The sequence below is a fragment of the Lipotes vexillifer genome, unplaced genomic scaffold (assembly GCF_000442215.2).
Source record: "Lipotes vexillifer unplaced genomic scaffold, Lipotes_vexillifer_v1.1 scaffold755, whole genome shotgun sequence".
In the NCBI taxonomy this organism is placed as follows: Eukaryota; Metazoa; Chordata; class Mammalia; order Artiodactyla; family Lipotidae; genus Lipotes; species Lipotes vexillifer.
The window spans coordinates 1,953,875-1,969,461 of record NW_006797755.1 but is presented as its reverse complement, the minus strand read 5'-3'; the positions used below and the strand labels follow the sequence as shown (position 1 = coordinate 1,969,461).

At 41.3% G+C, this 15,587-nt stretch overlaps 1 protein-coding gene across 1 annotated transcript in view; it reads right to left on the bottom strand.

Annotated features, from left to right (window-relative positions):
- The window catches only part of DCLK2 (doublecortin like kinase 2), a 161,977-nt gene that overhangs the window by 64,541 nt on the left and 81,849 nt on the right, over nucleotides 1-15,587 (bottom strand). The window contains exon 3 of the mRNA XM_007469899.1: nucleotides 3,042-3,144. Within this exon, the coding sequence (XP_007469961.1) occupies nucleotides 3,042-3,144 (103 nt within the window). The remainder of the gene's footprint in view (nucleotides 1-3,041; nucleotides 3,145-15,587) is intronic.

Genomic DNA, 15,587 nt, shown 5'->3' with positions numbered 1-15,587 from the left:
AGGGAGACAAAGAGGGAAGAGATATGGGAACATATGTATATGTATAACTGATTCACTCTGTTATAAAGCAGAAACTAATACACCATTGTAAAGCAATTATACCCCAATAAAGATGTTAAAAAAAAAAAAAAAAGATTACAACACAAGTTAAATAACTGATTTTTTTTTAAAAAAATCTTTGCCTCCTGAACCCTACCAGGACCCTGTGGGGCTCCTGGGCACAGAAGCCTTTCTGTGTTTCCCGTTTCTTTCTTTTCTTTCTTTCCCTCTCTCCCTCCCTCCCCCACCTCCCTCCCTCCTTCCTTTCTTTCTTTCTTTTTCTTTCTTCCTTCTTTCCTTCCTTCCTTCCTTCCTTCCCTCTCTCTCTCTCTTCTCTCTCTTTTTCTTTCTTTCCGTCTTTATTGGAGTATAATTGCCCCACAATGGTGTGTTAGCTTCTGCTTTGTAACAAAGCGAATCAGCCATACATATACATATATCCAGAGATATGTTCCCCATTTCTTGGAGGGAATAGACTCCAGCTTCCATGACTTCCCCTAAGTTCCAACAGGGCAGGTTCAAACAATTGCTAATCAGGGAAGGGAGGGGATGCAGAAACAAGGGAGGAGCAGCCAAGAAACAATAGTGCAGCCTTGGGGCAGGTCCTGGTTCCCCCTCAAGGGATACACATAACATTATCTTTGAGCTCTTTACAGAACTAAAACCCTCAATAAATGGAAGAAGTCAGCAATCTTCATTCCAGAGAAAACCACCTGAGGCCAGATTAAAGGAACCAGAAAAATTCATCAGAAGACTAGTGAGACCACATTAAAGGAGTGCAGACCCTGCAGCAACACCCTGATCCTTATCAGCAACCCTGCCCTTGAACCATTGCTATAAAACTCCTCACCAAATCCCCCTGGGTAGGGACAACACAGTTTTTCATGGAAGGAGCCCACTGTGTCCCCCTCTGCCTGGCAAAGCAATAAAGCTGTTCTTTTCTGCTTCACCCAAAATTCTGTCTCCATGATTTGATTTGGCACCGGTGCACAGAGGCTGAGTTTTCAGCATCACTCCTAGTAAATGCACTTGTGGCAGAATTACGTCTGAGACTTGCTTTCATCATAAAATTTCATGACCTAATGGTGGTGATATAATAATAACATTAACAGCAACAACAGGGATAGCACATACTGTGTAATGGGCACACTTCCAACTGCTTTACACATATGAACTCATTTAATCCTCATCAAATTTTATGAAAAAGCCACTTTTACTATTCCCAGTTTGCAGAAGGTTAAGTAGGGACTGAGAGGGAAGAAATCAGTAGCTTTCACCCACTTCTAATTATTGGAGTTCTTTGGTAGCCAAAACAACAAAAAACTATGAACAATTCAAATAGCTTAGGTAAATTTACAACATACATGTAAAGGCCTGAGGACAATGCCTAGTACATATATAGTAAGTGCTCAATAAATGTTTTATTGCTGTTGTTGCCACCCAAATTAACTTTACAACCTGGAGTATAATATTATTGAGTTTCAGCATCTCAGCTTTCAAAATGACTCATATTGACATCGAAGAAATATTATGAAATGAAATTAAGCTACAGTCAAAAAAGATGTAGGGGCTTCCCTGGTGGCGCAGTGGTTGAGAGTCCGCCTGCCGATGCAGGGGACATGGGTTCGTGCCCCGGTCCGGGAAGATCCCACATGCCGCGGATCGGCTGGGCCTGTGAGCCGCGGCCGCTGGGCCTGCGTGTCCAGAGCCTGTGCTCCACAACGGGAGAGGTCACAACAGTGAGAGGCCCGCGTACCGCAAAAAAAAAAAAAAAAAAAAAAAAAAAGATGTAAAATACAGATGATATGTAAATGCACGTTTTTCAGTCAACCCGTGAGAACAGGGGAGAGCATTAACATAGATAGCATTGGCAATTCTTTATGGACTTTCTGGTGGCATTACAAATCTAAAGCAGGGCCACTACAACAGAGTATAAGACAGTACAGAAACCCCCAAGAAATTTGGCAGCAGTGGAAAAAAGTGATAAGAGTAGATAAATGAGCCCCAAGCACAAAGTAGATAAATCGCCCCAAGGTAAGTGACATAGTGTAACAGGAAAGAATTACACAAGGAAGTCTGATACCACAGAATGTATCATCTTGAATTTTAAAAAGTCTATGGGTCGCCATATTTATTTGGTAGTATGTTTCTGTAATTTTGGACTGTCGGAACCACTACAACTGGAAAGGGTTTACCACCAGTTTAATTTTTGAAAAGCCAACTTTCCTCATTCGTGAAATTAAAGAGTGGGACTGAATCTCCAACATCCCTCTTCTCTGTGGAATGTTATGTCTGTATGATTTTATCTCATTTAAAGATGAAGTTGACTTTACTATCAGCTAAGATAATCACTAATACTGCAATAGGTTTAAATTAGTTCCAGACAACAGATTAGAACAATATTCCCAGGATCAAAATCATCTGAAATCACTGAGGTTATTGCTAAAGAGTTGAAAACTCCATTTTTTGACTAAAATTAAGAGAAAGGGATTTTCTTATCCCATCAATGAAAATAGCTTTATTTTTCCTGCATATATAAACAATGCATGCTATTTTTTTTCTTAAGTTTCGAACAGAGCAATGAGATAAAAAGAAACCTGAGATAATCACTATTAACAACTTACTATCCTTTTATGTATCTCTTTATGGACATGGAAAATGTATAATGAACTGTTTCAGGTTCAACACTATCCATACATTTAAGGTGGCATAGCCAGGCACCATTCTGGAAGAAGGTAGGAAATCCATTTCGGAGGCAAAACAATGCAGTAAAAAGAGATGGAACCAACTTGCTAAAAAATGAAAACTATTTCACTTGAATTAGGGTTTTTTGTTTTTTGCAACTAGGTAAATACCTTCATGTTATTTTCTACTTTCATTAATTCAAAAAGAGTATCGCCAATGCCATCTTTCTTCAACACACCAGGCCACTTAATATGCACCAAGTGAGAATCCCAAGCCTCCATTTCAGGGTTACAAAGATGGTCAATGAAATGCCTTACCACTGTGATCCAGGACAAAGTCATCTTGGGCGTAACGGAATTTTTCAGGTCCACATGCAATATAAACATCATCGTCACCAAAAAAGTCTTGCAGACAAGTAACCTAGAAAAAAAAATCATGTCCAAGAAACAAATTAGAAACATTAGAAGTGAAACAAAAGTCAGCAAAATTAAATATATTTTCTAGCCTCACCTATAATACTGAGTCAGAATGAAAAACTATTTAATCGCACACATTTCCAAGCATTTCACCCTCCACGGAGCACTTCCACACAATGTCTCCTGACCGACCTCAGAACAACAAAACGAGGGGTTCCTAGCTGGCATCTAAGTTCCTGTTTACAGGTGAAATCAAGGGCATCCACAGCAGGCTCAGTGATGTATTCCAGGTTTCCCATTAACAGGTGGCAAAGCTGGGGCTGATGGAGGTCTGTGCTCCCAGTTTACTGGTCTACCCTTCTTCTCTCCTAGCAACTCCATGTCCCAGCCGTGTCACCTTGGGCATGACCTCTCTGTACCTTTGGTGTATTGCACCTTAGGTTGTCCTGAGGATTAATATATGAAAACCGCTTGGAATGGGTGCCAGGCATATAGGCACTCAATGTGCTAATACTCACCTTCACCACCACCACCACCATTAAGATCAGAGGAAGACTTGCCATGAAGCTAACGATGGCCCTTCCAAGGCCCTGTACCTAAACGTAGTCTTAATTTCATATTCTTTTTTCACCCCGCCCTCCTCAATACGGTATCAGTGTCAGATCCCACAGAACCTGGACCCACCCCAGGGAGCACATTCATCCCTTCATCCCGGTGGTGACAAGAAGAACCATCTTCCAGGACTTTGGATATAAACAGTCTCCAATTTTACCTGTTTTTTTAATGGGATGTATGATAAGATTTCTTTTTAAAAAAGTACTCCTCTCCCAATAATAATGCAGTTTAAAAAAAAAAAAAACAGTGCTCTAGTACTTGAAAGGATTGAGAACCTCAATAATTCCTTAAGTCTTCCTGATCACTATTTAGCTTTTTGTTGAAAAAAAAAAATCTCACTCTAGAGTTAGAAAAAAGTGCTCCAGAGAGAAGGTAGTGAACTATACACAATATGTGGAACAGGCGTGGAAACTGCTCCAGTCCATCATCAAGCAAGATGTGGCTTCTGTACTTCACTGAAACTCAGCTCAGGTCACGGTGTTTTTAAGGCGTGTTTTAGTCATTTGGGGCTGCTATAACAAATTACCATAGATGGGGTGGCTTAAATGACAGAAACTTTATTTCTCACAGTTCTGGAGGCTGGAAGTCTGAGATCAGGGTGCCGGCATGGTTGGGTTGTGGTGAGAACCCTCTTCCTGGTTTCATCACATGGAAGGCGGGGGACAACACAGGAGGAAGCCAGCTCTCTCCTGTCTCTTCTTATAAGGGCATTAATCCCATCATGGGGGCTCCACCCTCACAACCTCATGCAACCCTACTTACCTCCCAAAGGCCCCACCTCTTAATAGCATCACATTGAAACCAAGCAGGACCCTGTAGGGCTCCTGGGCACAGATGCCTTTCTGTCCCCCATTTTTTTGTTTGTAGGGAACAGACTCCAGCCTCCATGACCTTCTCTGAGTTCCAAAGGGCAGATCTGAACAGATGCTAATCAAGGGAGGAGCACCCAAAAAACCACCAGAGGCCAGATTAAAGGAACCAGAGAAGCTCATCAAGAAATTACCAAGATCAGAGTAAAGGAGCACAGGCCCTGCACACCCTGATCTTATCAGCAACCCCACCCTTGAACTACTGCTATAAAACTCCGCATCAAATCCTCCCAGGTGGGGACACACAGTTTTCACTGTGTCCCCCTTCACCTGGCAAAGCAATAAAGCTATTCTTTTCTACTTCACCCAAAACTCTGTCTCTGAGATTTGATTCGGTGCCGGTGGACAGAGGCCGAGCTTTCGGCATCAACACTGGGGATTAGGGTTCCAAGATATGAATTTTGGGGAGACACAAACCTGCAGTTCATAATAGAAGAATAACATTTTTCACCATTCCTGTGAAAACTGTTTCTCTTCATCTCAGGTGGCGATCACACATACCCCTTCATCCTTGCTAGGATCCTGGGAGTCATTCTTTCCTCCCTTCTTCACCAATCCCTCACATCATTGTTCCTTCCTACACGGCTCCCAAATATTTCTATCCCTACTCCTTGGTTCAGCTCTTACTTTCTCTTGCCTGGGCACCTGTCACTGCCTAGTAACAGGCTTCCTAACTCCAGCCTTTACTGCTCCCCTCGTTCCAGTCATCACTGTTCTCACAGGTGTGGAAATAGATGAAGACCATGTGGGCACATGCAGTCTCTTAAGGTGCCAGGGTGCCCGCACCATTCACAGCGCTCACCGACCTCCTTCCTTGACAAGATAATGCTCCTTCACAGGGCACACAAGACTGACCCTGCCTGAGCCTCCAACCTTGTCTTTGCCATTTTGTCTGCACACCTGTTCCTCAGCCACATCATGACTTCTCTGGGTTCCCTACCTATACGTTGCTGGTGCTTCTTTTTTGTTAAACAGCGTTACTGAAACAATTCACAAACCATACAATTCACTCATTTAAAGCACAGAATTCAATGGTTTTTGGTATATTCAGAGTTCTGCAACCATCACTACAATCTATTTGAGAATATTTTCATCATCTAAAAAGAAAACCCAGGGCTTCCCTGGTGGCGCAGTGGTTGAGAGTCCGCCTGCCAATGAAGGGGACATGGGTTCGTGCCCCGGTCCGGGAGGATCCCACACGCCGTGGAGCGGCTGGACCCGTGAGCCATGGCCGCTGAGCCTGCGCGTCCGGAGCCTGTGCTCCGCCACGGGAGAGGCCACAACAGTGAGAGGCCCGCGTACCGCAAAAATAAATAAATAAATGAATAAATAAGATAAATAAATAAAAAGAAACCCCCAGGCCCATTACCATTCACTCCTCATGCCCCCATCTCCTCATTCCTAAGCACCCATAATCTACTTTCTGATTCTATGGATTTGCCTATTCTAGACATTTTATATAAATCAAATCATACAATATGTAGCATTCTGCAACTGGCTTCTTTCACTTAGCATGTTTTTAAGGTTCATACGTGTTGTAGCACATATTAGTACTTCATTCCTTTCTGTGGCTGAGTAATATTCGGTTGTATGGATATATACCCCATTTTGTTTATTCATTCATCAGTTAATGGACATTTGAGTAATTTCTACTTCAGTGTTGGTTCTTACTACTATATTTTTCCCCAGGCTGTTCCTCAGCCTGAAGTGGTCTTTCTGACCACTCTTTGGTGCTGTGACCGCCAGGTAGGCAATGATATTTCTGATTCATCATTCCCTAGGGTCTAGGAGAATTCTGGCTTTGGTGGATGCTTAATACATGTCTGTTGAATGAACTGCGGCTTGGTATGGAGCTGCTCCTATTGGAATTGAGTTCTCAGACACAGAGTAACTTCTCTGGGGTGAGTGGTGTCACAGATGCAATCTCCACTGCCATCTCCACCACCATCACTTAATGTAAGACTTACAGAATTTAGGCATCACTTAACCTCTCAGAATTGTCTCTCTGTATTGCATATGTGTTACCTCATTAATCCCTACAACATCCCTGAGGTTGATACTATTATCACTCCTCATTTACAAACAAGAAAACGGATCTAGAGTGACCAACCTGCCCCCACACAGGTAGTGAACACGAGCACAGGAATTTAGACACAGGTCCTCCACATCTATATCTCTGCTTTAAACTTAACACCATGGTGTCATGTACACAATGCTATATTTAAAATGGATAACCAAAAAGTACCTACTGTATAGCACAGGGAACTCTTCTCAATATTATGCAACTAAATGAGAAAATAATTTGAAACAGAAAAGATACATGTATAACAACCACTTTGCTGTACACCTGAAACTATCACAACACCGTTAATCAACTGTAGTCCAATATAAGATAAAAAGTTAAAATAAATAAATAAATAAACTTAACACCATGGTGCCTCCCCAGAGTTCATCTTTCTACTTTTATCTCTTTTTTTTTTTTTTGCCGAGCTGCACAGCATGATCTAACCCCAACCAGGGGTCGAAACCCATGCCCCCTGCAGTGGGAGTGCAGAGTCTTAACCACTGGACCACCAGGGAAGTCCCTTTCTACTTTTATAGTTCTTACCACATTCCACCTTGCTTTATAGTCATTTATGTCTTTCATATCTCCCACCATTTTGTTTTTTACACACATACATTTAATAAATGGTTCTTAAATGGAACTGAATCCAGTTTTACTTTCTTGGCCAAATAAAACAGACATCTACCAAAGTTTAATCCATTTTTTTAAAACTCAACATTTCATTTGTTTTTGTAATCAATTTAGCATGAAAAAATGACAACTGAATTTTCTAAAATATACCTGTATGAATGTCTGTTTGAAAAGTCAATTAATTTTTTTTTTTTTTTTTGGCGGTACGCGGGCCTCTGACTGCTGTGGCCTCTCCCATTGCGGAGCACAGGCTCCGGACGCGCAGGCCCAGCGGCCATGGCCCACGGGCCCAGCCGCTCCGCGGCACGTGGGATCTTCCCGGACCGGGGCACGAACCCGCGTCCCCTGCATTGGCAGGCGGACTCTCAACCACTGCGCCACCAGGGAAGCCCGTCAATTAATTTTTAATTGATTTTATTACAAGAAAACATTTCATCTGGCACTAAATTAGTTGGTATTTGAGTAGAATAAATGCCAAAGTAAATAATTAAGTTGCCTATTATGTGGAATAAAGGTATTTATCAAGTCTAAGGAATATAACAGATCAAAAGGTGGTTTATTCCCCCTCCTCTAGCAGTTCTGTTTATTGATAGTTCTTCCTAACCAATTGTTTAATGATTTCACCTGTCAGTATAAGTTTGGCTTTCCAAACACGGTTTGCGTAAGATGCCTGCATCCCTTTAATTCAGATTCTAGCCATTAAGTACATATCTGGTTAAACAGTTAACCAAATTATATAATTAGCAATTGGTTCAGATTACTTCAAATAAGTCACCACTACTCTCAAGAAATGATAGGTGTCATATAAATAAATGATAAACTGAGATAAGCGAACATGTATTTTGGCTAATTTTATTTTATGAACGTGTACTCAGGATACCAACATACCTCATAAAATATTAAACAACTCCCGTTTTCATTCATTCAACAAATTTGTATTGAGAACTTATGTGCCAGGCACCACGCTAGGTGCTACAAGAAACATCAAGAAAACAAAACGAAACAAACAACAACAACAAAAAACAGAGCGAGAAAGAAATCCTTGCCCTCATGAAGCCAGTGTGAGTTGACACAGGATAAAAATGCATAACTAAATGTATGCAATGTCAAAAGGTGATAAGTGCTACAGAGAAAGAAAACAAGGATGGGGAATAGTGAATGCCAGGCATGGGTGCTGCAATACTAAACAGCTTCACTGCAAAGGTAACATTTGAACAAAATATTAAGAGAGGTAAGGGAGAAGCTGCATGAATGTCTAGGGATGGAGGTGGGAGGGCAGTGTTCCAGGAAACAGAATATTCAAAAGCCTTGGCATGGTCACGGGAAACAGTCCTGGAGCACAGTTAGAGGGGGAACAGTCATTGCAGGAGAGCAGGTCAAGCAGGTCAGCAAGGTGACGGAGGCAAGCAGATGGGGTAGGGCTTTGTCAGCCGCTGGTCAGGACTTTGGCTTTCCTCTGGGTGAGATGGGAAACCACTGGAGGCTTTGGAGCAGAGGACCACACAACATGACTTACTTTGAACAGGATACATGGCGCTCAGACTAAACTCCAAAAGGGCAAGGACAGATGGCAGCGTAGTTGGAGGCTATTGCTACTCAGGCAATGAGAGGGGCCTGTGCCAGGAGTGGATGGAATGAGAAGGCTATGGGGACCTGAGAGAAGAGAGAAGAATGTGATGTTTGTGGCTTGAGCCACTAAAAGGATGGACCTGCCATTGACTCTCATGGAAGAGTACAAGGTAATGGGCAAGGTTGGTGGTGGAGAGGATGCCCACGAATTTAGATTTGGCATGTGAACTGCGAAATGCCTATTAAACATCCAGGTGGAGGTGTTGGGTGGAAAGTGGGATATAAACAAATCTGAATTTCATGAGAGAGATCTAGCCTGGAGATATAAATTTGGGACTCACCAGCATAGGAATGGTATTTAAAATCTTGAGCTCAGTTACAGCAATTAATGCACAGAGGGAAGCGGTCTAAGCCCTGAGCTCTGAAACCCAGCAACTTTACAAGGTCAGGGAGAAGGAGCAAAAACAGCGAAGAAGACTGAAAGGGAACAGTCAATGAGGGAGGAAGGAAAGCGAGCGCTTGTAGTTTGCTGGAAACCAAGCTAAGAAAGTGTTTCAAGGAGGAGGAGGAATCAGCTGAGTCAATGTTACTGATGGGCCATGTAAGATGAAGACTGAGAAGTGACCACTGAATTGAGCAACAAGGAGATCGCTGGTCCTGAAGATCAAAAGTAGTTTTGGTGCAGTGGTTGAAAAGAAAGTCTACTTGCAGCACCTTTAACAGAGGACAGAAGAACTGGAGACAGTGAATGCAGACAACTTTTTCAGGGGGCTGCGACTGGAAAAGTGGAACAGAGGAGTGGGGAGGCGGCAGAAGGAAGCAGGGAGTCCATGGTCAAGAGAGCGTGTTTTCAAGATGAGAGAGAGAACACAAGTTACTATGCTGTTGAAATGATCTAGGAGGACAAAAATGGTGAGGCATGAAAGGGAAGTGCTAGAGCTGCATCCCTTTGCGAGAGGGCATGGGATCAGTGTGCACGTGGAAGGGCTCGACTTGCATGAGACTATGGTCAGTCTCTGGCAATAAAGAGAACCAGGTGGAAGCTGCTAGGTGGGGACGTGTGGTGGGGGTGGGAGAGCTGGTGGATTGCTTCCTGCTTCACTGAGAAAGCTTGAAGCAAAGTCATCAGCTCAAAGTGAGGCAGGGGCCAGGGGTGGGGGAAGGAGGAAGTATAGCAGACTTGTGGAGAAAAAAGGTGTGGAATTGCAACCTGTGATTGTGGGGAGAATGAATGGGGAGGGAAATATGACATGCCTGCAGGCAGCAATAGGGGCACATTCAGGGTCCCACAGCCTGCATAATAGACATTCTTGGTTCTAAAACTAGAAAGCAGCTACCCAGCCAATACGGTGTTTTAGAAAAATCAAACCGTTTTAAGCTGGAATTGTTACCGTTTCATGGGGTTGCACCTGACCGGTCAATAGAAGAAAATCGATAGGAACACAGATGATGCAAAAACCTAGATTCCACCGATAATGAGTAAATAAGGAATGAATGGGAACTTTTCTCCCGCTGCTGCTGCTGATTTAAAATACAAGTCTCTGTTCATATTTTTCACAGTGTAAACATGGACTGTTATGCATTCCTATGTCATTCCTATGTTTAACTAAACCGTAAACCTAAAACACGCTAGAAACAGAACGCCAGCAGGCAGAGATGCAAGTTGATGAGCATGATTAAAGGTGAGCTAAAAAACTAACAGGCACAGAAGAATGAGCAGATTTCAGTTTTGTTTCTACTTTCATTGTACAGGATAACTCACTTATGGTATTGTTTAAACTGCAGATGTCTGTGCAGGAAGCACAGGCTCAGCACAAGCTTTGCTGGGAGCAGAGGACCACCGTGCTGCACCTCCTCCCTTTCATACAGGTGGGACCTTGAGGAGATACTTAACCTCTCGGAGGCTCATTTCTCTGTCCACAAAACGGGCAGCAGACCAGTTTCACTTCGTCTTTAAGGGAAAAATGTGATAGTACGTGAAAGGAGCTGGTACATGTTATTTCTTCATTTTCATTAATTCACGGCCTCAAATGGTTTTTAAAAAATTTAACTTAATGGATAATCTTTTCTTTAAGTATACACAAAAAAATAATACGTGCTTTCCTACAAGTTCAATAAATTAGATATTTTCCGAGAAAAAAAATCACTGACAACTTGGAAAGCTGCCACTGATCGTCTTCACTTGTGGAAAAAATCACTGCCTCCCAAATTAAGATATCTTAAGCTCCCAGAAATTCTACACAAAAATGTGATTCATGTAATATACGATAAACAAATATAGGTATACATATGACATATAAAATATATATAAATGTTTACATGCATATATTAAAAAATGTTTCTCCCAACAGCTCCCTAGAATAATTACAAACGAGGAAAAGAATTAACTTAAATATATCAAAGCAAAGCACTGGCTTATATCTATGTATGTAAGCTATACCTATAAATGTCAACATTTTTAGATAATATAAAGACAGAACTGTAAGCATATCAATCTAATTTTATGCCAAAATTATATTTGTGTAATACTAGGCCTCCACGTAATGCAGTCATTACTTTCCCATGCTTAAATTTCACAAGCATATGGGACCACATATTTAATTGTTCTTCATAGTGCCCCAAACTCAGTTGATACTTTTCAAAGTAAAACATCTGAGGGACCTCCCTGGTGGTCCAGTGGGTAAGACTCCACGCTCCCATGCCGCAGCTAAAGATCCCATGAGCTGCAGCTAAGACCCGGTGCAGCCTAAATAAATAAATAAATAAATATTTTTTAATCTGATAAAATGCTCAGGGTCTGATGTAAGCTAAAATAACTCTCTCTCACCAATGGAAGCCACATTAGTTTACTACTGTACATTCAATCTAACATGAATCATGTCCCTACTATATGCCAGGCATAAACAAAAGACAAGAAGCACACAGTCTAGTGGTGGAGATGAACAAGAATAGTAGTAAGTACCATCAAAACGTTACAATAAGAGAATGCTGTAATAGAAGAACACCCAAAAGAAACAACTTGATGAAAAACAGCATCCCGTAAAAGATTTAATACCTTTAGAATATTCCATATGTTTGGACACTTAAGATAATTCTACCTTTCATAGTTTTTTTAAACATTATTTCTTGTTCTTCAACTCTGGTGGTCTGTTTGCTCCTTTTATCATGCATTTCTAAAACTGGCATTTAACACTGAGTTATGGGCCATGTCACTAAACCTGACTCAGAAAAAAACGTATCAATACCTTGAAGAATGTCTCAAAGTCATTCTTAACAGGGTGAGGAAAAGCGTATCAGTTTAGAAGACCTCTTACGGTTTGCTTCTAAATTATTTTTTCCCTGCAAGAAGCTCCTCACGAATAATGGATGTTCTGTGGCTTACGAAAGCAAGCTACACACACGAGGGGAAAGTAATAATTCTGCTAAAGTACAAAATGAAAGCCATCAGCAGGCTCTAAGGGGGAAACATCAGACTGAGAAATAATGTATCTACAGGAGCATATCTGAGTTTTCCAAATGAATGTGGGCCATTTAAAAACAGTAATTTTTCTATCCTTCAGTCGACAGATTAATTAGATCAGGGTAAAAAGGTGGCAGCCACAATTCCAGTGCTAGTTCTTAGTAGATTGCCCCAACCACTTTTTTTTTTCTTTCTCTTTTTGGTCTCTGTCAAAGGATACAGAAACAAAGGGCTTGAGGTCTGATAAAAATACTATGCATGTATTAGGAGCATAATAAACCTTTTCCTCCAAAGAAAAAAGGTGGAGGACACAAAGATGTCATCCTCCCTGGACACTTGCTTTCTGAACTACAGAAGGTCTCCATTTCCTGACCCCCTAGCACTCTGGAAATCTTGTGTTTCTTACCCTTTCCAGAGTTACAAAGGAGTTGTTGATAAAGCAGGCTGGATTTCTCTAAGATCACTTCCTACTACAAAGTTGTATAGTCTAAGTATTTTAGTTTCTAAGAAAAGCTTATTTATATTTTAGGACAATGCTTTCAGAAAAGTTAAGTGCATTTTTCTGTGAGAGAAACAAAGGAAGACTATTATAAGTGGGTAAACAGCAATGTCCGTTTGGGATTTATTTCTGTTCGTTTCAGCTTCCCATTTCCTCAAAGAGATCATCTTCAACGCAATCTTCATGCCCTCCAAATCCAGGTGTTGCCTTAATACTTACTCTGTAATTTGCCCAACATAGATACTATCATTGAGGCAATTGCCTGGTTTTTGCGCCTGGACCTCTTACCAGAGTGCGAGTTCCACACATGTAGGATCGTTGTCTTGGGCACCACTAGAATTCTAGCACAGTTATCAATACATAGCACCTAGCGTGTAGGATCTGTTCAGTAAATTTCTATGGAATTAATGAAATGCCCTGAGTCCCTCTTCTTCCAGGTAGCCCTCCCTAGAGGCTCTATCTCACACTCTTTGCATGAATTCTTATCAACCCGTTATCATGCAAGGTAGTCTTTGTTCCCAGATTTATGATGTTAGTTTTCTATGCCAACATAATCTATAAACTCTTTGACCACACCAGCCAAACCCTTAGCTCCCTATAGCAGGTATTCAGCAAATACTTGGTAGTCAAATTTTGGCTCCAGATACTTTAAAATACTCATCTTAGATCATGTAAGCCATTGCAGGAATTAAATCTCATCATGATTTTAGAGTGATTTGAGAAAAACTGCTTATGAACTCTACTACTGCAACCACTTGGTAGAGGAAAGCATTTGCAATTAAACTTGCCATTTGTTGCCATTCAAAAATACTTGGGGTTCTATCAAATAAGGATCTCTTGAGGTACTTTCGAAGCCTATTTTATGGAAAATCTCCAAGACCTGATAAAAATGCAAACCAAACATCACTGGATCTCAGTGAGAGACTAGTTTAAACTAACACCAACTTATCTAATTAGAGTCAGGGTCAAAATCTTAGCACCTGGGGCTTCCCTGGTGGCGCACTGGTTGAGAGTCCGCCTGCCGATGCAGGGGACACGGGTTCGTGCCCCGGTCCGGGAAGATCCCACATACCGCGGAGCAGCTGGGTCCGTGAGCCATGGCAGCTGAGCCTGCGCGTCCGGAGCCTGTGCTCCGCAACGGGAGAGGCCACAACAGTGAGAGGCCCGCGTACCACAAAAAAAAAAAAAAAAAAAAAAAAAAAAATCTTAGCACCTTTGAAATGTCTACCTTTTGGAGCAAGGATCGCACTTTATCAAAGGAATAATGGCATGATGGATATCAGAAGTAAAAAAATACATGTTGGAATTTATGGGTTTTCTTTCATTTTAACTGTGTGTGTATAGGAAAGAAAGAGGGAGAGAGAAAGAGAGAACAAACGTCCACAGTTCCTGTTGAAATCAAATGCTTTCACTATCAGAGTTCAGCTTTGAAAGGTGGCCTCTACAGAAGAGTAGTTAGGCAGCAACATTTTTTTCTAGCTTACTTCTAAAGAGGATTTGAAGGAGCTCCAGAAAGAAAATCCAGTAAGTGGCTTATATTTGAAACTAAAATTATTATATAGGCTTTTAATGGAATTGCATCGATACCCTTGCTTTTGTTTTTTCCTAAGAAATGGTCACATTACAAGTCATAAACTGACAAAAGAGAACTGCATTTTGAACCCCCCATAGACTACTGTACCATAATTTTTCTATCATATAAACAAACAGAAACATAACTTTTTTTTAATATTTAAAAAATCCAAAGAACAATTTTAATATACAGTAAAGGATAAGCCTAATAATATAACTGCCTGAGCCATTACCTTCCTGTTTCTATTGCTAGCAGAGGACACTTTTTTTTTTTTCATACACTTCCCTTATAGATACTTGAAAGCTATAAATTCAGCAGATTGACTTCACCATAACTAGCATTATCCCAGACACACACCACTACCACTGCTACCACCACTCTTTTTTTCTTTTTTTTTTTTAACCATTTCTATCTCTGGAATATAAGTTCTGCTTAAAATGAACAGGGAAATCATACCTGAAATAAAGAAATAAAATAAGTCACTTGGTTCTTCCAAAATGCTAGAAACAACAACCAGAAAAATAAATTCACAGGTCAGTCGGCAGGGGCTGGGATTCTCCCCATTTCTTTACCCTCGACCAAGAATACAATCAGCATAAATAGCCTGCTTTGTTCCCAGTAAATGCTAGCTAGCCTGCAGTCAGGGAAGGACTCCTTTCTACAACAAAAAAGAAAGCTACTTAGAATAGCAATGTTTTTCAGCTTCCCGTAAAACCATTCAGCCGGGCACCCACCCACCAAGTGGCTGCCATGGAAACAGAACTGAAGCTAAAAGATGACGGTACTTACAGTAAAGGGCTTCTCAGCGGCATCTGCAGACAACTCTCTACATTTAGTTTGCTTTCATTTAAAAATAGTGGACCTAACCTTCCTTTTCTCACTGTGGCCTCCCCATAACAATGATGACTCTCCAATCAAGACTAATCATAGAATCTTGAGGCAAAAGATTTGTTTCAGGAAAAAACCTTGAAAGGACCTTGAAAAATTCAGAGATAGTTAGCTACGAAACGTTATTCTGGGAGGAGACACAATGATCACTCTTCCTATAAAGGAAATGATTTCTAAACTGACCCTCTGACTGCCCCCCACTGAGGGCCCCAGTCTTAATTCCTACAGGAAAAAAAAAAAGTTTCAAATCTACTCCAGAGCTTTCCACCAAGGGAAAGA